Source organism: Bos grunniens, chromosome 11 (genome assembly GCF_055505025.1).
Source record: "Bos grunniens cultivar Pamir isolate PY7600 chromosome 11, Bosgru_T2T1.0, whole genome shotgun sequence".
Classification (NCBI taxonomy): Eukaryota; Metazoa; Chordata; class Mammalia; order Artiodactyla; family Bovidae; genus Bos; species Bos grunniens.
Window position 1 is genome coordinate 102989291 of NC_141175.1, and position 24992 is coordinate 103014282.

Consider the following 24992-nt stretch of genomic DNA (forward strand, 5'->3'; position numbering starts at 1 on the left):
AAGAGAGACACCAGCATGTGACAATATGCTGTGTGTTACATCAGAGCGCATGGATGTCACAAGACAAACAAGACTACTTGAACAGTATCAAAAACACTCAGAAGCCAATCAGTCCTAGAAAGATGGAACTATCTCGGCATAGTAAAAATTGAAATGGATTAAAACACAGTATAAACAGGTTGAAATCCATGAGTTTATAACATAAAACCAAACCATTCTTTGTTTGAAAAGCTGGTACATAAAGGTGAAGGATCAGACCTTTCTCCCGCATCCCATCACTCTGAGACCAAACAGTAGATGAGGACTCTGCAGAAGTAATCGGATAACGGGACCGGAATATCAACATTTAGAGATGACTTTAAAAGCTAATCCTGGGTGGAAGAGGAGGACTCGGACTGAAAAGGGACACAAGGCTTCTGAAGAAACTGGCAAGGTTCTACCCAGAAGCTGAGTAACACAAACGGTGTTTGATTCACTAAGCTTTACATTAATCATATGTGATTTTCCCTCGTGTTATATTTAACAAAAATAAAAACTGAGTATTTCTGAAGTTGAGAAATAGGAGATAAAACCAGAAGAGCTGGGGAGGAAACAGAATGTTTAAACATGTTTAAACATGGGGATCCATGATAAAAGTATTAAAACAAGGAAATGGCAGACTTTTAACACAGAAAAGCAACTGCCTCTTGGAGCAAGAGGGAAGGAGGACTCCTACAATATTTAATGCTTTATGTCTTTAAAAAAGAGATCTGAAGGGCAACGTGGAGTTTGTTACTTATGAACGGTGAGTGTGTGGATCTGTGATCCTATTCTGTTCTTTTTTTCTATATGTAAAATAATTTATAACAATTTTTGTCAGAGATTAAGACACACGAAATACAGTGCACTTACATTTTTAATCATCTTAGTTTGTTCATTAATAGCTTCAAGAGGGACATTGGTGGCACCAATTTGCTGTGTGATACCACCTGCTTCACCATCTTGTACATGTGTGTGACGGAGCTGGGATGAGAGAGCAGATTCCAAGTCAAATTTCAAAATGCACAAAGAAGCAAAAGCAGTAATAAATCAACAGCTTACTTACTGTAAACAGAACTGCCCATGTGTGCTATAGTTTCTATTAGCTTTTCATAGGGTATCATTCACTTATTCAAAGAGTTATATATCAATGCACACAACATTTTCTTACCTTATCTAGAATTTTTGTCTTCCCTGTATCCACATGTCCAAGTACACAAATAACAGGAGCTCTTAGCTTCTCTGTATTTACATTTTTACTGTGTTCAAGTCGCCGTTTCTGGGAACAACAACAAAAATACACACACAAAATTAAATATTTCAAACTTTCACTACCATTTTCCTTTAAATTAGTTTCCCTTTGCAAGAGAACGCCACAACCTGCATACAAATTGTTTGCTGATTTAACTACGTGTAATTGCATTTTACAATGTGAACTTTACAACCTTTGAGCAAGGAGACACCTGTTTAGATTTCAGAGCAGCACTGCTAATTATGGATTACAATGATGTAAAATATTTGCTCAAACTTTCTGAACACTTTTGTACGTGGTTAACTTAATGGAATATAATGAATATTTTGTTCACACTTACTATATAGTATAAACCTCTAACTTATGTTGTTGTTTTTCTGTTGTCTAATTGCTAAATCATGTCCAACTCTTTATGACTCCGTGGACTGTAGCCCAGCAGGCTCCTCTGTCCATGGGATTTTCCAGGCAAGAATACTGGAGTGGATAGCCATTTCCTTCTCCAGGGCATCTTCCCAAACCAGAGATCAAACCTATGTCTCCTGCGGTGCAGGTGGATTCTTTACTGCTGACCCACCAGGGAAGCCCTGTGGGGGAAAGTTTATATAAAAAGAAGTATACTCCAGCATTCAAAAAAATTTCACTTCAAATTGTTAAAAATCTTAAAGCAATATATTTCAAAACTGTATCCAGTGCACACGTACACAGCCACTGCACACTTCAGCCTAAGACACCCAGATGGCACTCCCACCTTCCCAAGGTGGATCTAAGCATGAGAAAGCCTTCCGACCCACCATGTGTTTACCAAGCACCTACTTCCAAACACTTCAGCTTCTGAGAACCAAACAAAAGCACAAGGCAGCAGCTCCTCTTCAGAACGCCAGCCTTTCAGGTGAAGCTGGCGTGTGAATGAGGAGGACTTCCACAAAAGGCTGAAGTGATGTCATTCACAAAACTATTTTCCATCTAAAAACCATTTTTGTAAGAACACTCTCATTTCTAGCATCAGACACTGAATCCTTCTATAGAAACTGTAATGAAAAAATATTTTGGAATGCCAAAAGAGAGATGCAATTTTACTAGCAAAGAGCAATACACAACAGCTTTACAGTGTTTATGACTCACACTTTACCTGGTGGTCTAGTGATTAAGAATCCACCAGCCAATGCAGGGGACAAGGGTTCGATCCCTGGTCCTGAAGATTCCACGTGTTGTAGAGCAACTAAGACCATCCCCACAACTACCGAGCTGGTGCTCTAGAGCCCATGAGCCCAGAGCCCCTGCTCCACAACAAGAGAAGCCACTCCAAGGGGAAGCCTGTGCACTGCAACCAGAGAGCAGCCCCTGCTTGCTGCAACTAGAGAAACTTCGTGTACAGCAATGAAGACCCAGCACAGCCAAAACTAATAAATAAAATCTTTAAAAAAAAAGTATGACTCAAAAGCAAACATCATGAGCTTAGTTACAATCTATGAAGAATTACTGGAGTAAAAAAATTTCAGTGTAGTGCAGCACATAAGATCAATCTATAAAAATCAACTGCATTTCTTTGTACTAACAATAGAAGATTAAATAGTGACTCCACTCACAAGAGCATCAAAAAAAAACAATATATGTGACAATAAATTTAACAAAAGAAAAATAAATCCTATACTCTGGAAACTACAAAACATTGCTGGATGAACTTTCAAAGGATCTAAATAAATGGAGAGATAGCTATTTCCACAGATTGGCAAATTCAGTATTAATAAGATGGTAATTCTCCCTAAAATTGATCTACAGATTCAATGCAGTCCCTATCAAAAGTGTGAGAAGACTTTTGCAAAAACTGATAAGCTGATTCTAAAATCTGTATGGAAAAGCAAGTGACCTAGGAAGTTGAAACAATCTAAAATAGGAGGAACAATGTTGGAAGACTTACATTACCCAACTTCAAAACTTATCACGAAAACTATAGTAATCAAGAAAGTGTGGTACTGACATAAGAAAAGACACAGAGATGAATGAAACAGAACTGAAAGTCCAAAAGCAAACCCTCACACTTCTGCCACTTGACTTGTCAAAGATGAGAAGGCAACACAAAGAGGGGAAGAGTCGTCTTTTAAACCAACGGTGCTGGTTATCATTAAAAAAATGACCTAAATCCTTACACCCTACATAAAAATTATCTTAAAATAGATATGAGGAACAAAAAGTATAAATCTGTAAGAAGAAAATCACAGGACAAACTATTCATGATCGTGGTTTCAACAAAGATTTCTTCAATACAACACCAGAAGAATAATTTATGCTCTAGTAAAAGAAAAACTTAATAAATTAGATGTTACCAAACTTAAAATGTATGCATGTCAAAAAGATACTGCTAAAAATGAAAACAACTACTCTTACAACACAATAAAAAAAGACAAATTCCAAAATTTTAAAAATGAACAAAAGTTTGGATACTTCAACAATTAAGACTATAGGAATGGCCAAAAAGCATACAAAGAAATGATAAACATCATGGAAATGCAAATTAAAACCATAGTTAGACACATTGCTTCACATCCCTCTAGAATGGTTATAATGGGAAAGCAGACAATAACAAGTATTTGGATGTAGAGAAACTAGAACCCTCAAGTGATTAAAATCTTTAATTGTAGAGAAACTTTGAAAATGCAGTTTCTGAAAAAGCTAAACACGAATTTACTACGTGAGTAAGCAATTTCATTCTTCAGTTCAGACACAGCTCAGCTGTGTCTGACTCTTTGCGACCCCATAAATTGCAGCACACCAGGCCTCCCTGTCCATCACTAACTCCTGGAGTCCACTCAAACTCATGTCCATCAAGTCGGTGATGCCATCCACCATCTCATCCTCTGTCATCCCCTTCTCCTCCTACCCCCAATCCCTCTCAGCATCAGGTCTTTTCCAATGGTCAACTCTTCGCATGAGGTAGCCAAGGTATTTGAGTTTCAGCTTCAGCATCAGTCCTTCCAATGAACACCCAGGACTGATCTCCTTTAGGATGGACTGCTTGGATCTCCTTGCAGTCCAAGGGACTCTCAAGAGTCTTCTCCAACACCACAGTTCAAAAGCATCAATTCTTCGGCGCTCAACTTTCTTCACAGTCCAACTCTCACATCCATACGTGACCACTGGAAACACCATAGCCTTGACTAGACGGACCTTTGCTGGCAAAGTAGTACTCTGTTTTTTTTTTCCTTTCTTTCTTTTTTTTAAAAAAAATTTTTTTTTTTAACTTTACAATATTGTATTGGTTTTGCCATATATTGACAATCTCTTTAACAAGTGGTGCTGGGAAATCTGGTCAACCACTTGTAAAAGAATGAAACTAGAACACTTTCTAACACCATACACAAAAATAAACTCAAAATGGATTAAAGATCTAAACGTAAGACCAGAAACTATAAAACTCCTAGAGGAGAACATAGGCAAAACACTCTCTGATATACATCACAGCAGGATCCTCTATGACCCATCTCCCAGAATATTGGAAATAAAAGCAAAAATAAACAAATGGGTCCTAATTAACCTTAAAAGCTTCTGCACATCAAAGGAAACTATTAGCAAGGTGAAAAGACAGCCTTCAGAATGGGAGAAAATAATAGCAAATGAAGCAACTGACAAACAACTAATCTCAAAAATATACAAGCAACTCCTACAGCTCAACTCCAGAAAAATAAATGACCCAATCAAAAAATGGGCCAAAGAACTAAATAGACATTTCTCCAAAGAAGACATACAGATGGCTAACAAACACGTGAAAAGATGCTCAACATCACTCATTATCAGAGAAATGCAAATCAAAACCACTATGAGGTACCATTTAACGCCAGTCAGAATGGCTGCGATTCAAAAGTATCTTTGCTTTTTAATATGCTATCTAGGTTGGTCATAGCTTTCCTTCCAAGGAGTAAGCGTCTTTTAATTTTATGGCTGCAATCACCATCTGCACTGATTTTGGAGCTCAAAAAAATAAAGTCTGACACTGTTACCCCATCTATTTTCCCCCTGAAGTGATGGGACCAGATGCCATAATCTTAGTTTTCTGAATGCTGAGCTTTAAGTCAACTTTTTCACTCTCCTCTTTCACTTTCATGAAGAGGCTTTTTAGTTCCTCTTCACTTTCTGCCATAAGGGTGGTGTCATCTGCATATCTGAGGTTATTGATATTTCTCCCGGCAGTCTTGATTCCAGCTTGTGTTTCTTCCAGTCCAGCGTTTCTCATGATGTACTCTGCATATAAGTTAAATAAACAGGGTGACAATATACAGCTTTGATGAACTCCTTTTCCTATTTGGAACCAGTCTGTTGTTCCATGTCCAGTTCTAACTCTTGCTTCCTAACCTGCATACAGATTTCTCAAGAGGCAGGTCAGGTGGTCTGGTATTCCCATCTCTTTCAGAATTTTCCACAGTGTATTGTGATCCACACAGTCAAAGGCTTTGGCATAGTCAATAAAGCAGAAATAGATGTTTTTCTGGAACTCTCTTGCTTTTTCCATGATCCAGCAGATGTTGGCAATTTGATCTCTGGTTCCTCTGTCTTTTCTAAAACCAGCTTGAACATCAGAAAGTTCACGGTTCACATATTGCTGAAGCCTGGCTTGGAGAATTTTGAACATTACTTTACTAGCGTGTGAGATGAGTGCAACTGTGCAGTAGTTTGAGCATTCTTTGGCATTGCTTTTCTTTGGGATTGGAATGAAAACTAACCTTTTCCAGTCCTGTGGCCACTGCTGAGTTTTCCAAATTTGCTGGCATATTGAGTGTAGCACTTTCACAGCACCATCTTTCAGGATCTGAAATAGCTCAACTGGAATTCCATCCCCTCCACTAGCTTTGTTTGTAGTGATGCTTTCTAAGGCCCACTTGACTTCACATTCCAGGATGTCTGGCTCTAGGTGAATGAACACACCATCATGATTATCTGGGTCATGAAGCTCTTTTTTGTACAGTTCTTCTGTGTATTCTTGCCACCTCTTCTTAATATCTTCTGTTAGGTCCATACCATTTCTGTCCTTTATTGTGCCCATCTTTGTATGATTTGTTCCCTTGATATCTAATTTTCTTGAAGAGATCTCTAGTCTTTCCCATTCTGTTGTTTTCCTCTATTTCTTTGCATTGATTGCTGAGGAAGGCTTTCTTACCTCTCCTTGCTATTCTTTGGAACTCTGCATTCAGATGTTTATATCTTTCCTTTTCTCCTTTGCTTTTCGCGTCTCTTCTTTTCACAGCTATTTGTAAGGCCTCCCCAGACAGCCATTTTGCTTTTTTGCATTTCTTTTCCATGGGGATGGTCTTGATCCCTGTCTCCTGTACAATGTCACGAACCTCATTCCATAGCTCATCAGGCACTCTATCTATCAGATCTAGGCCCTCAAATCTATTTCTCACTTCCACTGTATAATCATAAGGGATTTGATTTAGGTCATACCTGAAGGAGAGCCAACCAGTCCATTCTGAAGGAGATCAGCCCTGGGATTTCTTTGGAAGGAATGATGCTAAAGCTGAAACTCCAGTACTTTGGCCACCTCATGCAAAGAGTTGACTCATTGGAAAAGACTCTGATGCTGGGAGGGATTGGGGGCAGGAGGAGGAGAAGGGGACAACAGAGGATGAGATGGCTGGATGGCATCACTGACTCGATGGACTTGAGTCTGAGTGAACTCCGGGAGTTGGTGATGGACAGGGAGGCCTGGCCTGCTGCAATTCATGGGGTCGCAAAGAGTCGGACACGACTGAGCGACTGAACTGAAATGAATCATCTAGTGGTTTTCCCATTTCTTCAATTTAAGTCTGAATTTGGCAATAAGGAGTTCATGATCTGAGCCACAGTCAGTTCCCAGTCTTGTTTTTGCTGACTGTATAGAGCTTCTCCATCTTTGGCTGCAAAGAATATAATCAATCTGATTTCGGTGTAGACCATCTGGTGATGTCCATGTATAGAGTCTTCTCTTGTGTTGTTGGAAGAGGGTGTTTATTATGACGAGTGCATTTTCTTGGCAAAACTCTCTTAGTCTTTGCCCTGCTTCATTCCGTATTGCAAGGCCAAAATTGCCTGTTACTCCAGGTGTTTCTTGACTTCCTACTTTTGCATTCCAGTCCTGTATAATGAAAAGGACATCTTTTCTGGGTGTTAGTTCTAAAAGGTCTTGTAGGTCTTCATAGAACCGTTCAAGTTCAGCATCTTCAGCGTTACTGGTTGGGGCATGGGCTTGGATTACTGTGATATTGAATGGTTTGCCTTGGAAACGAACAGAGATCATTCTGTCAGTTTTGAGATTGCATCCAAGTACTGCATTTCGGACTCTTTTGTTGACCATGATAGCTACCCCATTTCTTCTAAGGGATTCTCACCCACAGTAATAGATATAATGGTCATCTGAGTTAAATTCACCCATTCCAGTCCATTTTAGTTCGCTGATGCCTAGAATATTGACGTTCACTCTTGGCATCTCCTGTTTGACCACTTCCAATTTGCCTTGATTCGTGGACCTGACATTCCAGGTTCCTATGCAATATTCCTCTTTACGGCATCAGACCTTGCTTCTATCATCAGTCACATCCACAACTGGGTATTCGTATCTCACTCTTAGACACTGCCAAATTTCTAGGATTAAAAAAAATTCACTCCTAAAAGTTGTTTTTATTCAAAAGTAACAAAAATATATCTCCATGCACAGACTCATATGAGACCGTTTTGTAACAGAAGTACAAATGACAAAAAGTGGAAACAATTCAAATGTTCTTTAACTGGTGAATGGACACAAATAAAATGTGGTATCTATATATAACGGAACACTGCTGTCAGTTAAAAGGAACACAGTACTGACAGAGCAGCAACACAGATGAACAGGCTGAAGTGACAGAAGCCAGACACAAAAGACCACGTAATACAAAGTTGCATTTATGATGAAGTTTCTGGAGAAGATGCTGTCCTGAGGCAGGAAACAGATGAGCAGTTGCTTGGGGGCAGGAATGGGTAATGACTGCAGATTGGCACAAGGATATTTCTGGGGTGATGAACATATTCTAAAAGTTGAGTTGTGGGAGTGGCTGCACAACTCTGTAAATTTACAAAATGTCACTGAATTGTAAACTTAAAATGGGTCAGTTTTACAGTATGAAATCACATCTCAACCAAGCCGTTCAAAAATTGTTGACCTAGGACTTCCCTGGTGGTCTAGTGGTTAAGAATCTGCCACACAGTGCAGGAGACACAGGTTCGATCCTGGGTCCAGGAAGATCCCACATGGCACAAAGCAACTAAGCCCATGAGCTACAACTGATGAGCCCATGAACTGCAACGAAGCACAGCACAATACAGAACTAGCCTGAGCACAGCAACGAAGACCCAGTACAGCCAAAACACTTTTTTTAAATTGTTGAGCTAAAGAGGACCACTGCATATTGTTAAAAGGAGGGGCCGGGGGTGGGGGGATGCAAACACTAAATTTATTACTTAGTTTTTAATTATTTTTTTTTTAAATCATGGGGTTCATAACCAGATTCATTGCCAAAGGCAGTTCTTCTATCTCACTAGGGAGTGAGATAATAGGGAACTGTTACTTTATGATTATACCCATTCTGTTCGTAAATCACCAAGCACAGTATACAATGTCTGGCTGAAGCAGGTCTGTGGGAAGAAGCAGAGACACGAGCAGGAGAAGGGAGGGGATTTAGAGGGTGATCAGAGATACTGCTGAACATCCTAAAATGAAGAAGACAGTCCCCCACAGCAGAGAATTCTTAGGCCCAAAAATGTCAATAGTGCTGAGGCTGAGAAACCCCAATTTACAGTAACAGACTTTGTTAGTCCTTTAGAAATTTGGAAAATGTATTCCTAACTAAACTTTACAGAAGGAAAAGGCAAATACTGATACAGAGGTATTCACAAACTAACTGAAAGCTAGAATTGCACATGAAAAAATTAAGGAAAGCTAAAAACAATTTTAGTTTTAAAACAGTTTAGCCTCTTCAAAGCAAATTAGTTTTTAGTGTATTATTTATGCTAAGCTGACATAACTAGAGAAAACTTCCTCCTGAAGTCTAGTAGAAATAGTAGTAGAAGTCTACTGCATTAAGAAAGGGAAAACAGTTAAGTGGCAGGGTATGTGAACTTGACTAAACGGAAGCCTCATTAACCCACCTGATCTAAAGAACTAAAGGGACCACATGTGTCAGAATGACTAAACACACAAGGCAAACACTCAATTAGAGCGCATAAGCTCAGAGTATCTCTATAAACCTATAAAAAAATCTCTCAAAGAGCACACTAAAATTTGGATTAAAAAAAGAAAAAACTGATAAAGCAGTCAGCATTCCATCTTAGCAAACAGTGAAGTCCTTGGGTTAGACCAGTGTCAAGGACCTATTATGTCTCAGCATCACAAAAACGGAACAGATACCAATCCGAGACTGTTTCTTAAATTGCTCCTCAATAGAAGCGTTAGTTGTAAAGTTCTAATGATCACAGAGGAAGGGGGTGGAAAGGAGTAGAGAAGAGGAAAAATGAGTACCTCAATCCTCCGTTTTGCTTTGTCATAAGCCCGTTCTTCTTTAGTTCGATCGTCGTCAGAGTCATCCTCAGATTCTGAGCTCACGTCTTTGCTTGGCTTTTTATCCAATGTTTTCCCAGCGTCCTTCTCATCTGACACCTTTTCATCATCATCTTCACCTTCACTGCCTTCACTGTCTCCTTCTTCCTCCTCTTCGTCTTCACTCTCTTCTTCCTCCTCCTCCTCCTCTTCCTCCTCCTCCTCCTCTTCAGGGTTTTCTTTTACTTCTATATGCACCGTGTTTTCTTCTTTCAGGAAAAGACATTTTGAAATAAACCAAAGTTAAAAATGAGATTTCTATCAAGATAGAGACCTTAAAGGCAAAATAATACCGAAAGGGTACTAAATAAGGCAGTAACGTTTTACTATATAATTCAAAATTAATATTTTCATACATCATAAATGCAAAGTTTTGTCTACATACTACAGTAAAGACTGCCTTTTAACAGTAAAAACTTAATGCATTAACCATACTTAAGCTAATAAAAAAAGGAAAGCATCACTGGCCAGGATACACTGTCCCTGAGAGGACAGAAACCCAGGGAAGGGAGCACAATGTTTAGTACCTCCTCCCCCCGGGGTCATCTGCGGACCCTGGAGGAGGCAGCTGAAAGGCTATGCAGCGCTCTTAAAGGCCCCTCAGCGCTCAAGGGTCCAGGCACTGGGAGTTCAGGCCTACCAACAATTTCAGGGGGGGCAAGGTAGACAGACACTGGGTAGTGCCCGTACTGTGGGGTGAAATCCTGAAAAACTCTGGGGAAATAACAAGATAAACAGGAAGTAAACAGGATCTCCCCATTACTGGCAGATCACCTCCAGGTTCTCTAAATTCGAAACGGGGAGTAAGATGTTTCTATATTGCTAGTTCACTCAGACTCCTGGTAGATGTACATATAAATTCTCTCTGGAGTAAGAAAACACCAACTTTGCCATCAAATTATTTCTACAGTTTCAAACAACTCAGGAGAAAATAAAAACAAACTGGGTTGAATCATAATAAAACTGATGAAAACAAAGACACATGGAAACTTGAGAGTGATACCTGACTTTTAAACAGAAACAATAAAAGCCAAGACAGGGGATTAGAATCATCAAAGCATTAATCAAATTACAACAAAGAATTTCTCATTTAGTATGTCACCTTCAAGAATGAAGATGAGGGATTCCCTGGTGGCTCATTGGTGAAGAATCCGCCTGCCAAAGCAGGAGACATGGGTTCGATCCCTGGTCGAGGAAGACCCACATGCTGCAGAGCAACCAAGCCTGTGTGCTACAACTATCAAGCCTGTGCTCTAAAGACCAGAAGCCCCAAGTACTGAAGCCCCCATGCCCTGGAGCCCATGTTCCGCAACAGAAGGCACCACGATGAAAAGCCTGTGTACCACCAACTAGAGAGTTAGCCCCTACTTACCGCAACTAGAGAAAAGCCCACGTAGCAATGAAAACCCAGCACAGCCAAAAATAAATAAATTTTTTTTTAAAAAGAATGAAGATGAGATAAAGATTTTTCAGAAAAGCAAATATGGACAGTCTCTGTAGCAGATTCATACTGAAGGAATTCTAAAAGATACACTTCAGGTTGGAAGAAATGACCCCAATAGAAGGTAAGAGATTGAGGAAGGAAAGAAGCACCACAAAACTCAGAATGTGAATAAACTTCAATGTATACCCATTGTTGTGTGTGTGTGTTTTAAAGCTTCTGGGGTTTAAAACAGAGAATTAAAGTAAATGAGAACAATGGTATATATAAACTGAGAACTGTTCAAATGTAATTTATGTATTCTATGGTCTTTATCTTGCTTGGAAAGAAGGTAACAGACATTGATAGTTCAGAAGTCCACGTTAAAACTATCTAGAGTAACCACCAAAAGGAAGGAGAAAAGTACAAAACATCCAAGCTCATGAAAGGGCAAAAAAAGGAATTAAAGAAAAAAAATCAAATAATCCAAAAGATAGTTAGAAAGGAAAGAAAAAGAAATAGAACAAATAAGAGTAAGATGATAAATAGAAGATCACTAAACTTCATTAACTGTATTACATTCTAGATGTAATGGGCTAAGTACTCCAGGTAAAATAAAAAGTAACAAAATAGATTTAAAAACCTCAACTATATGCTGTGTAAGGATATAGAAAGTGTAATACAGACAGAAAAATCAAGTAAATTAAAGCTGGTATACCTATATTAACATCAGATAAGGCAGACTTTAAGGAAAAAGACATTACTAGAAATAAGATATAAAACAGTCAATTCATCAGAAAGATGTAAGATTACATTCATTTAATAATACAGCACAAAACTACATAGAGCAAAAATTAAGATAACTCAGAGAAAAAGACAAACTATAAGCACAATGGGAGATTTAAGTATACCACTCTCAGCAAAAGAGAGAAAAGTACTGAGAAAAAAAACTCAGAAGCTGAATAAAATAATCAGCAACCTAAATACAGATAGCAAAGCACTCAACTAATGCAGAATATAAACTTTCCAGTCACATGAAACATGTAAAATAACCAACCATTTGTTGGGTTGTAAATTAAGTCAACACAGTTCAAAGGATAGAAACATGTGTTTTTCTGATCACAATGAAATAACAAAGATATGTAAAGTCCTCATTTTCATAAAATAAGAAATAAACTTCTAAGTAAATTATAGGCTAAAATATCAAAATATAAATTTAAAAATATCAATATATCAGAACTTAGAGAATTTGGCTAAAGCCAGGCTTAGAGAAAAATACATCATTTTAAAAAAGACTGAAAAAACAAACAGCCAAATATTCACTTCAAAAAGTTAGGAGAAAGCCAACAAATAAAACCCTAAAAAAGAAGCCAGGAAGAAATGACCAGGAAAACCATTTTTTATTCACAATGATTAGGAGGAACTCTATTATCTTGTTTGTATATCTTTGTATTTATTCTAAGTTAAAGAGCTTTAATAATCTATTTTCATTTGTAAAAATCATCTATTTTCATTTGTAAAAATCACCATTCTGGGAAAAAATGCATTCTAAATACTAGGCAACTATCTTACAAATCACTTTCTGAAAAACCATTTATTAATAAAATCAGGATCCACAGGAGGATTTAGGGATCATGGCAATGGAAAGAGCCAGACTGTCCTCTATCTCCAAGAATGCTCGTGCAGCTTTCACAATCAAGACTACTCCTTTAAACACAGACACATCACGAGTAGCCAATGGACGTATCAGTGCGCGCTTCCGAGCTACTCACCTGTCTCTCTCTCCTCATCGCTAGCCATAGCTTCCCAGTCATCCAACCCAGCATCCTCGGTTTCTTCTTCCTCTTCTGTGGATGAAAGTTTTCATTAAGGACATAAAAATTATAAAGAATTTAAGATTGCTTTTAGAAAAAAAAATGTAGAAAACTATACTGACATTTAAAAAATGCTTTAGTTATAAAAAGAAGTATGTATATAATTTCATTCTTTGCAACTATTTTTCAACATACCTAGCAGGTTAAATCCTTTACTGTCACTAGATGCTTCACAATTTCCTCATGTTTTGAGTACAATATATTAAACTTAACCCAGATTTCATATCTGAGGTAAAATATTGCTGTTCAGTTGCTAAGTCATGTCCAAAATACTAGCAACTCATTGAAATATTCCTTTAGATCTTGAAAAGGGTACGTGATGGCATTCAGTTCTTGAGGACAAATGGAATTTCACATATCTCTTCTTTTTGATCTTCAAACTATATACATAAGAATGTATTGTTTATTTAGCTTTAACCTCTTCAAATACATACAAATACTACTTCAATTACATACTTGGAGGTACCAATCTACACTTCTCTTCCAGCTGAAAGAACAGCATGTCGTGCTTACAACCCAAAAATGGCCAGAAAGGTATAATTTTGAATTTAAAGACTATAAACTCCCCTTATTAACAAAAATGACTCTCTTTTTACTTCAATCTAGTCAAGCAAAATTATTCTCAAATGAAAGGAAGATGAGGGTGGAACACGGGGTATTTGCTTCCCTATAATAATTACTACTTGCCAACAAGCCTAGATACATTTTCCTGAGGAGGAGGAAATGAGTCAGAAACATGAACCCTAAACTCCTTCTAAATTAGTAACTCTTTCTACTGCTACAAATTACCACCAAAAGTAGTGAACTCCCGTAAGTCTATCAACATGAATGTCTTTGATCTCATCAGGTTAAGCTGAGGTGTGCTGAGGAATATGATCCTTTTTACACTGAGAATAGGAGGGGAAGAAAAAAAGGATCAGTAATACTGGGTTAACCACTAGACCATTCAGGTATGACCTAAATCAAATCCCTTATGATATACAGTGGAAGTGAGAAATAGATTTAAGGGCCTAGATCTGATAGATAGAGTGCCTGATGAGCTATGGAATGAGGTTCGTGACATTGTACAGGAGACAGGGATCAAGACCATCCCCATGGAAAGAAATGCAAAAAAGCAAAATGGCTGTCTGGGGAGGCCTTACAAATAGCCGTGAAAAGAAGAGAAGAGAAAAGCAAAGGAGAAAAGGAAAGATATAAACACCTGAATGCAGAGTTCCAAAGAATAGCAAGAGGAGATAAGAAAGCCTTCTTCAGCGATCAATGCAAAGAAATAGAGGAAAACAACAGAACGGGAAAGACTAGAGATCTCTTCAAGAAAATTAGATATCAAGGGAACAAATCATACAAAGATGGGCACAATAAAGGACAGAAATGGTATGGACCTAACAGAAGATATTAAGAAGAGGTGACAAGAATACACAGAAGAACTGTACAAAAAAGATCTTCACGACCCAGATAATCACGATGGTGTGATCACTCATCTAGAGCCAGACATCCTGGAATGTGAAGTCAAGTGGGCCTTAGAAAGCATCACTACCAACAAAGCTAGTGGAGGTGATGGAATTCCAGTTGAGCTATTCCAAATCCTGAAAGATGGTGCTGTGAAAATGCTGCACTCAATATGCCAGCAAATTGGGAAAACTCAGCAGTGGCCACAGGACTGGAAAAGGTCAGTTTTCATTCCAATCCCAAAGAAAGGCAATGCCAAAGAATGCTCAAACTACCACACAACTGCACTCATCTCACACGCTAGTAATGTTCAAAATTCTCCAAGCCAGGCTTCAGCAATATGTGAACCGTGAACTTCCTGATGTTCAAGCTGGTTTTAGAAAAGGCAGAGGAAACAGAGATCAAATTGCCAACATCTGCTGGATCATGGAAAAAGCAAGAGAGTTCCAGAAAAACATCTATTTCTGTTTTATTGACTATGCCAAAGTCTTTGACTGTGTGGATCACAATACACTGTGGAAAATTCTGAAAGAGATGGGAATACCAGACCACCCGACCTGCCTCTTGAGAAATCTGTATGCAGGTCAGGAAGCAACAGTTAGAACTGGACATGGAACAACAGACTGGTTCCAAATAGGAAAAGGAATTCGTCAAGGCTGTATATTGTCACCCCGTTTATTTAACTTATATGCAGAGTACATCATGAGAAATGCTGGACTGGAAGAAACACAAGCTGGAATCAAGACTGCCGGGAGAAATATCAATAACCTCAGATATGCAGATGACACCACCCTTATGGCAGAAAGTGAAGAGGAACTATAAAGCCTCTTGATGAAGGTGAAAGTGGAGAGTGAAACAGTTGGCTTAAAGCTCAACATTCAGAAAACAAAGATCATGGCATCCGGTCCCATCACTTCATGGCAAATAGATGGGGAAACAGTGGAAACAGTGTCAGACTTTATTTTTCTGGGCTCCAAAATCACTGCAGATGGTGACTGCAGCCATGAAATTAAAAGACGCTTACTCCTTGGAAGGAAAGTTATGACCAACCTAGATAGCATATTCAAAAGCAGAGACATTACTTTGCCAACAAAGATTCGTCTAGTCAAGGCTATGGTTTTTCCTGTGGTCATGTATGGATGTGAGAGGTGGACTGTGAAGAAGGCTGAGCGCCAAAGAATTGATGCTTTTGAACTGTGGTGTTGGAGAAGACTCTTATGAGTCCCTTGGACTGCAAGGAGATCCAACCAGTCCATTCTGAAGGAGATTAGCCCTGGGATTTCTTTGGAAGGAATGATGCTAAAGCTGAAACTCCAGTACTTTGGCCACCTCATGCGAAGAGTTGACCATTGGAAAAGACTCTGATGCTGGGAGGGATTGGGGGCAAGAGGAGAAGGGGATGACAGAGGATGAGATGGCTGGATGGCATCACTGACTCGATGGACGTGAGTCTGAGTGAACTCCGGGAGTTGGTGATGGACAGGGAGGCCTGGCGTGCTGTGATTCATGGGGTCGCAAAGAGTCGGACACGACTGAGCGACTGATCTGATCTGATCTGAATACTGGGTTAGCCAAAAGGTTCATTTGTGTTTTTCTGTAACATCTTAAACCCTGAATGAATGTATTGGCCAACCCAGTATCTTTCACAAGTGTGGGTCAATCTTCAAGAAAAAAAAACCTTTTGTTTTGTATTGGGGTACAGCCAATTAATGATGTTGTAATAGTTTCAGGAGGACAGCAAAAGAAGTCAGCCATACATATACATGAATCCATTCTCCCCCAAACTCTCCTCACTCTGGGTCAGTCTTAACATTCTCTAAAGCAACTCCTACTCCTATCTGTAAACACGGGAGATTCTCCTGATTTTACCCAACATACAATGTAGCCAGCCTCCGGCTCTCCTAGCAACACCTAGTTTCGCGAATTAGAACAATGTTTAAAGAAAAAAAAAATCCAGAGATGTTCTCCAATCCCAAAATACACTCACAGAATGAGTAAACTGAATCCTCTTACTAATTTAGTAAACAAAAGCTGACCTCTGAAGATTTTAAAATGTCAATTCTTATGATTTTTAGTAAAAAGCTCCAATCAAAAGTGCTCCCAATTTGCTTCCAAAGGATTTAAACAAAGAACTTTAGGTCTTTTTGGTACCACCTAAGAATCCTGACCCATAAATAAAAACATTAGAGAAAATCCAAATACCTCTAATCCTTTCTATAAAACACTTCCAACACCACTGTAGAGAACAAAAGTGATTCAAGTCTCACCTCTACAATTTTTCCAGAGAAAATGAAACGATTTAAAGAAAGAACTACAAAGTAAGAAGGCCATTCTGCCAGACATCTGGTTTCTCCAAACTAGTGACAACCAAGACAACTTAGGACACATGAGCACTACTGGCCTGGTTCAACAGGAGGCGGTGTCTCTTCTTTTTCGGGTAGTCCTTGCTCCACAACTTCTGCAGCAGCACTTAATTCCACTGGTTCAGAAACTGATAAAAGGAACAGAAACCAACTTAACAATACTTTTCAGTGCATTTCCTGTTAGGATACTCTGTTAACTACTGAATAAACACCAGTAGTACAATCTAAATTCTTTAATAAGTTTACAAAACATTTAATACCAACAATGATTTTTTACAAACAGGAAACTAGTTTTTCTTTCCGACAAGACTAGAATATAAAATTACAGAAGGTTGAGAAGGAAACAGCAAAAAAAAGAAATGATAGTTATGCTTTTTCAGTCAAGAACAGTTATTCATAGCATAGGACTCAGATTTTACAAACAGATATACTTTTCCCTTAACCTGTCATTTGAATCAGTGGAGAATGATATTAATATCATTAATAGTTGGTTTCAATATGCAATTGGTTGGTTTCAATATGCAATTCCGGTTAGACTTCTTTTTAAGAGACTTCTGTTTTTAAGGTTATAGGGGAAAAGGCCAGCAAAACTGTTTCTAAATCACAGGTTTTGTATGCAAACCTTTATTTTCCATCTGCTGCGGTGGTTTTTTCTTCTTTTTATCTTCATAAATTGGCCTCTTCTTTGGCAAAGAGTCTTTTGATGGCACTTCAACACCTGAGGGATAAAATTGGAAAATTTCAGTGTTTATACTACTTGCTTGACACCTAAGAAACACTATTGAAGAAGGTAACATTTTATTCACCTCAGAGATACATATCCTAAAATATAAAGTTCATGGAAAACCTTTTCAACATAAGGTATTTTAAACATGCATTAAAATTCCATCTTTTTGGTGTCTAGCTCTTTGACTTTTGACAAACGCTTGAAGTTACACAATTACCATCATAATGAAGATGCATAACAGTTCCATCACCCCAGGCTGCTCTGGGACGTTAAACCCTATTCACATCCTTAAGTCCCTGGCAACCACTGATCTGTTCTCCATCCCTTAAGATGGTCTCCTTCCAGAAAGTCACAGAAATAAAGCTTTACAGTCTGGCTATCATCATAATGGATCCAAATCATCCTCGTTACTATATGTATCAATACTTCGTTTCTTATGGTAAACAGTAATCCAGTGTATGGACGGACCACAGTCCGTTTATTCAATAGGCAGCTAAAGGACATTTGAGTTATTTCTAGTTTTTGACAGTATGAATAAAGCTGCTATCAACATTTGCATGCAGATTTTTGTGTGAACGTTTTCTCTGGGATACACATTATGGAGTGGATGGGACATTAAATACGTACAGCTGACCCTTGAAAAACATGTAGTTCTGGGCTGCCAACCCTCCATGTAGCTGAAAATCTGCATATGACCTATAGTCAGCCCTCTATATGCATGGTTTCCAAATTCTTGGATTCAACCAATAACAAATCGTGTACTGTAGTATTTATAATTGAAAAAAACCCTCACAATTCAAATCCATGTTGTTCAGAGGTCAACTGTATTTAAATTTGTAAGAAACTGCCAACTGTAGTGATTTTACAATTCTGCATTCCCATCAGTAGCACATGAGAGTTCCAACTGCTCTTGCCAGCATTTGGTAAAGACAAATGCTGGGGTTTTTTTAAATTTACACATTCTAATAAATGTGTAGTGATACCTCATAGTGGTCTTAATTTGAATTTTCCTAATGGCTTCCCTTGTAGCTCAGTCAGGAAAGAATCTGCCTGCAATGCAGGAGACCAGGGTTTGATTCCTGGGTCGGGAAGATCCCATGGAAGGAAATGGCAACCGACCCCAGTACTCTTGCCTGGAGAATTCCATACACAGAGAAGCCTGGCAGGCTACAGCCCATGGGGTCTCAAGAGTCGGACACAACTGAGCGACTGACCACCATGGTGTTGAGCATTCCTTCCACATGCTTACAGTATCTCAGTGTAGGGTCTCTTCAACCTTTTTTGCCCCTTTCCAAATAGGATTGTTTTTCTTGTTGAATTCTGAGTTATCTTTATATACACATAAACACAATTTTCAGATGAGTGATTTTTAGGTATTATCTTTGATATTCTCTCAATGGTGTCTTTTGAATGGCAGTTGTTAACTGGACTTCCTCAATTTTCTCATTTTTTTCCCTTTTATGGATTATGCTTTTGAAGTTGTACCTAAGCACTCCCTGCCTAGCACAAACTCATAAAGAGTTTCTATGTTTTCCTCTGAAAGTTCTTCACATTTAGATCTACAATCCATTACAAGTTAAATTCTATATAATGAGTGGGATTGAGGGCCAGGTTTTTCATTTTATTTTTTGCAAATAAATGTCTAATTATCCCACTATCACTTGTAGCAAAACCGTATTTTATCTACTGAATTATCTCTTTCTATGACACAAAGAAATGCAAAAAAGCAAAATGATTGTCTGAGGAGGCATTACAAATAGCTGTGAAGAGAAGAGAAGGGAAAAGAAAAGGAGAAAAGGAAAGATATACCCATTTGAATGAAGAGTTGCAAAGAATAGCAAGGAGAGAGAAAAAAGCCTTCCTCAGTCATCAGTGCAAAGAAATAGAAGAAAACAATAGAATGGGAAAGACTAGAGATCTCTTCAAGAAAATTATATATCAAGGGAACAAATCATGCAAAGATGGGCACAATAAAGGACAGAAATGGTATGGACTAACAGAAGCAGAAGATATTAAGATATTAAGAACAGGTGGCAAGAATACACAGAAGAACAATAATACAAAAAGATCTTCACAACCCAGACAATCACGATGGTATGATCACCAGAGCCAGACACCCTGGAATGTGAAGTCAAGAGGGCCTGAGGAAGCATCACTACAAGCAAAGCTAGTGGAGGTGATGGAATTCCAGTTGAGCTATTTCAAATCCTGAAAGATGATGCTGTGAAAGTACTGCACTCAATATCCCAGCAAATTTGGGAAACTCAGCAGTGGCTGCAGGACTGGAAAAGGTCAGTTTTCATTCCAATCCCAAAGAAAGGCAATGAATGCCAAAGAATGCTCAAACTACTGCACAATTGTGTTCATCTCACATGCTAGTAAAGTAATGCTCAAAATTCTCCAAGCCAGGCTTCAGCAGTACATGAACCGTGAATTTCCAGATGTTCAAGCTGGTTTTACAAAAGACAGAGGAACCAGAGATAAAACTGCCAACATCCGCTGGATCATCAAAAAAGCAAGAGAGTTCCAGAAAAACATCTATTTCTGCTTTATTAACTATGCCAAAGCCTTTGACTGTGTGGACTGCCACAAACTGTGGAAAATCCTGAAAGAGATGGGAATACCAGACCACCTGACCTGTCTCTTGAGAAATCTGTACGCAGGTCAGGAAGCAAGAGTTAGAACTGGACATGAACAACAGACTGGTTCCAAATAGGAAAAGGAGTATGTCAAGGCTGTATATTGTCACCCTGTTTATTGAACTTATATGCAGAGTACATCATGAGAAATGCTGGGCTGGAAGAAGCACAAGCTGGATTCAAGATTGCAGGACAAATATCAATAACCTCAGATATGCAGATGATACCACTCTTATGGCAGAAAGTGAAGAGGAACTAAAAAACCTCTTGATGAAAGTGAAAGAGGAGAGTGAAAAAGTTGGCTTAAAGCTCAACATTCAGAAAACAAAGATCATGGCATCTGGTCTTAAGATCATGGCATAAGATCATGGCACTTCATGGCAAACAGATGGGGAAACAGTGAGAGACTTTATTTTCAGGGGCTCCAAAATCACTGCAGATGGTGACTGCAGCCATGAAGTTAAAAGATACTTGCTCCTTGGAAGAAAATTTATGACCAACCTAGATAGCATATTCAAAAGCAGAGACATTCTTTGCCAACAAAGGTCCATCTAGTCAAAGCTATGGTTTTTCTAGAAGTCATGTATGGATGTGAGAGTTGGAGTATAAAGAAACTTGAGCACTGAAGAATTGATGCTTTTGAACTGTGGTGTTGGAGAAGACTCTTGAGAGTCCCTTGGACTGCAAGGAGATCCAACCAGTCCATCCTAAAGGAAATCAGTCCTGAATATTCACTGGAAGGACCGATGTTGAAGCTGAAACTCCCAATACTTTGGCCACCTGATGCGAAGAACTGACTCATTTGAAAAGACCCTGATGCTGGGAAAGATTGAAGGCGGGAGAGGGGACGACAAGGATGAGGTGGTTGGATGTCATCACCAACTCAAAGGACTTGAGTTTGAGTAGACTCCAGGAGTTGGTGATGGACAGGGAGGCCTGGGGTGCTGTAATCCACGGGGTCGCAAAGTCGGACATGACTGAGCGACTAGACTGAACTGAACTTATGACAACAAAGAAAACGTGACCAGACAGACTATTCTGTTCTGTTCTATTGACCTCTTCGTTTACCCTTTAACCAGTATCACACTGTGATTGTTGTATTTTTACAGCCAGTCTTGAAATTGGATATTGTGAGTCTTCCAAGGTTCTTTCAAATATTCTGCTGTAATTCTGACTGAGATTGCACTGAATCTACAAATCAGTTTGGGAGAAGTGGTATCTTAACAATATCACACTGCAAAAAGCAACATCTGCAAAAGCAGATTTGACTGCTTGCATTTGTTGCATTTGACTCTGCAAAAGCAACATCTCTCCATTTACATAAGCCTTTGATTATTTTCATCAGTATTTTACAGTTTTCAGCATATAGATTCCACAAATACTAGAATTTTAACTAAGTATTTCAATTTCTTTTATGGGGGGGTACTACTATAAATAGTACTGTTAATTTTATACTGTTAGTATTTTTATGTTAATTACTAGCATATAGAAATAGTTGATATTTGCATACTGGCCTATCTATAATCTTCTTAACCCCACTTACTAGCTATAGGATTTTGTGGGGGATAGATACCATGGAATTTTCTATGTAGACAACTGGCATCTATGAATAGACTATTTCTTACCAATCTGCAGGCCTTATTTTTTGCCTAACTGCCTGAATCACGACATTCCAGACCAATGTGGAATGATTGTGATGAGAGTGCATACCCTTGCCTTAATCTCAATATTAGAGTTTATTAGTATTCAGTCATTTAAAAGTAAGTGTAATAATTGCATATTTTTTGTAAATGTCTTATATCAGGGAAGGAAGTTCTCTTCTATCCCCAGTTTGTGGATTCTTATTATATATGAATACTGAATTTTTTGAAATGATCCTTCTGTATATTGAGACGATCATGTAGATTTTCTTTAGTCTATTAATATGGTGAACTATTTCTTGATTTTTAAATACTGAACACCCCTGCACTACCAAGGTAAAATCCACTGGGTCATGACAGACTGTCCCTAAATATATACATAAATATATGCACATAAGTATGTTTATATAGTTGACCCTTGAATAACACAGGTTTGAACTACACGGATACTTGGACTCACATTTTTTCACGGAATACTACAGTACTACAAGATCCACTACTGGTTCAGTATGTGGATAGACCGTGGCTACAGAGGGCCAACTATGAATGTCCACAAATTGCTGACTGCATGGAGAGCTGCCCTGACTCCTAGACTGCACAAGGGACAACTGCATGGCTGGAATCACACTGCTAATACTCTGCTGAGAAACCTGCATCTCTGTTCATGAGGGATACTGATCCACAATTCCTTTCTTGTAATGTCTTTGTCTCACTATGACATAAGGATAATGCTGTCCTCAGGAGTTGGGTGATTCTGGAAGATAATGTTCATAACTGGCAATATTTCTTCCCTAAATATTTGTTAGAATTCCCAAGTGAAATCATAGAGGCATAAAGTTTTCTTTATTGTAAATTTTTAACTGAGCTAAAATGTAAATAGATAGGAGTATATTTTTAAATAGATACAGGACTATCCAGGTTATGTATTTGAGTTGTGGTAGTTTGTGTCTTTTAAGGAATGTGTACTTGCTATATGCTCAGTAGTTACAGGCTAAAGGCTATGAACAGATCAAAAAGATAACCTGTTACACAATTCAAGGTCATTATCTGAAAATGTCTGCAGATACACTCTCTAAGAACACATTTTTTAGCTCAATGAATAAATTATATATATAGTCCTAGGTAATGAACATAGTAAATAATATTTATCTAACAAGGTGGCTTCCAAAGATATGGTCAGACATAACATGTAACATTTCTTCCTTGAAGTGACTCAACGAGCAGACTTGTGGAGGACCTTTAATGCCCGGCTAAGAAGTTTGGATTTTTTTTTTTATTAACAGACAATACAGAGCCTATAAGAGGGCAAACACTGGGCAACATTATGAAGAATAAAGGAGACTGAGGCTAGAGATGCCACACGAGACCCCACCTCTTCCAAGCCTATCCTAACCTAAAGACTGATGCCAAGTTCATAATTTTAATTTTCATCTTATAAACGCAAGTCAAACTACTTCATAAAAGAGCATTTCTGAGACTGGCATGCCACTTTCTGTATGGCCCCATCCCAACTTCTCCATGAGAGCTTTTAGTCTGTCAGAGAGCTATCAGTTAAATCCAATATTTGGATTTGCTAGTTGTACTCGAATCTGTTCTTTAGTTTCATTTTTTTTAAAAGCTATATTCCCAGTTAAAAATAAAACTTTCTGAAATCTCAGTCCTGTGTTCCTCTAAATTTACTGCTTCCACCTGAACATAACATAGAGGAAGTCCCACAGATAAGTTAAATCTCAGCTCCAGGACCTCAGGCAAGCTGTTCAAGTTTCCTGAGTCTCCATTTTTTCATCTATATGATGGAAATGAAGACTTTTATGAAGAAATAATGTCAAAAATAGCATCAGTTATATACTAAATACATTAATAAATGGTAGCTATTATTTTAATTATAGTGTAAGTACCAAAATTACTATAATATAAAACCTGTGGAATGCAGGGACAAGACATAAAGAGAAATCCCAAAACATTCTTCTCAATGGAGCAAAGACACTATTTTAAATCATCTTACCTGTCAAAGACACAATTAATGAAATGTTCGTATTATGGAATCTAAACTAAAAGGAACCAACTTCCTTGGGTAAACGGTTGATTTCAAGGTCTAGAGAAGAAAATGTACAAGGTGAACCTGAGCTATCTCATAGTGTCAGAAAGCAAGGAAGAGCCCAAGAACACTGTAGTCAAATGAAAAAGTCATAGGGACCAACCTGACTGACCTCCTCCTAGCCAAAAATAGCATCTAATTAGAATATCCAAAATGTAAATAACTTCAGGAGATGAAAACATATCAATTATATAAAATTCCATTAAGATGAAGTGTTCTACATCCAAAACAAAATTAAACTCACTGGTTAGCTTTGGAGGTTGTGGGGAAAGCAAATTATTATTTTGTAAATCAGTGAAGAAAGGGAAAGAATTAAGCATATTTCCTGGTTTTCCTATCACAATTCTGCAATTCCTAATGAAATACAGGATATAGGCAATGATCACCAATTGGAATTTAAATTATTAGATGAAAAGTCAATGAAGTACTTCTGTAATGGACAAGGCTACCAAAGGTTAAACTCAATGATCAACGCTGACATCATTAGAAGCAAGACAACCAGATCACATGCCTCCTCACATGAGGCACTGGGCACTACACAGCACTGCTAAGTAGCAGCCAGCCTGCTAGATCTAAAAATTATAAGGTACAGAGAAATAAATTAGCCAACACCAGTAGAATGCAATTAGATAAATTCAGAACAGGGAAAATTCTAGGAAAAAAATCCAGTATCTTGAACAAATAAATCCATGCCAAAAACAGCAGTATCAATCCAATCAACCAAATCACATTATCAACCAGATGCAATACTTGAATCTAATCTGGATCCTGATCTGAACAAATCTATAAATGATGTTTTGGAGACAAGTGAAAAAAACACAGTCATGGACAAAATCAAGAAATCAAGGAATTTTGTTAAATATAATAATACATACTGTACTGTGTTAAAAAGGAAAATCTCCTGTTAGAGACA

The 24992-nt window shown here is 38.2% G+C and overlaps 1 protein-coding gene across 4 annotated transcripts in view; it reads right to left on the bottom strand.

Moving 5' to 3' along the window:
- EIF5B (eukaryotic translation initiation factor 5B) overlaps positions 1–24992 on the bottom strand; it is a 76731-nt gene that overhangs the window by 17992 nt on the left and 33747 nt on the right. For 3 of the 4 annotated variants that reach the window (XM_086327971.1, XM_086327968.1, XM_086327970.1), the window contains 6 exons: positions 17598–17693; positions 17014–17103; positions 13062–13136; positions 9792–10078; positions 1190–1297; positions 892–1002 (listed from right to left, as the gene is read on the bottom strand). In XM_086327971.1, the coding sequence (XP_086184097.1) occupies positions 892–1002; positions 1190–1297; positions 9792–10078; positions 13062–13136; positions 17014–17103; positions 17598–17693 (767 nt within the window). The remainder of the gene's footprint in view (positions 1–891; positions 1003–1189; positions 1298–9791; positions 10079–13061; positions 13137–17013; positions 17104–17597; positions 17694–24992) is intronic. The other variant, XM_086327969.1, reaches the window with a different exon arrangement.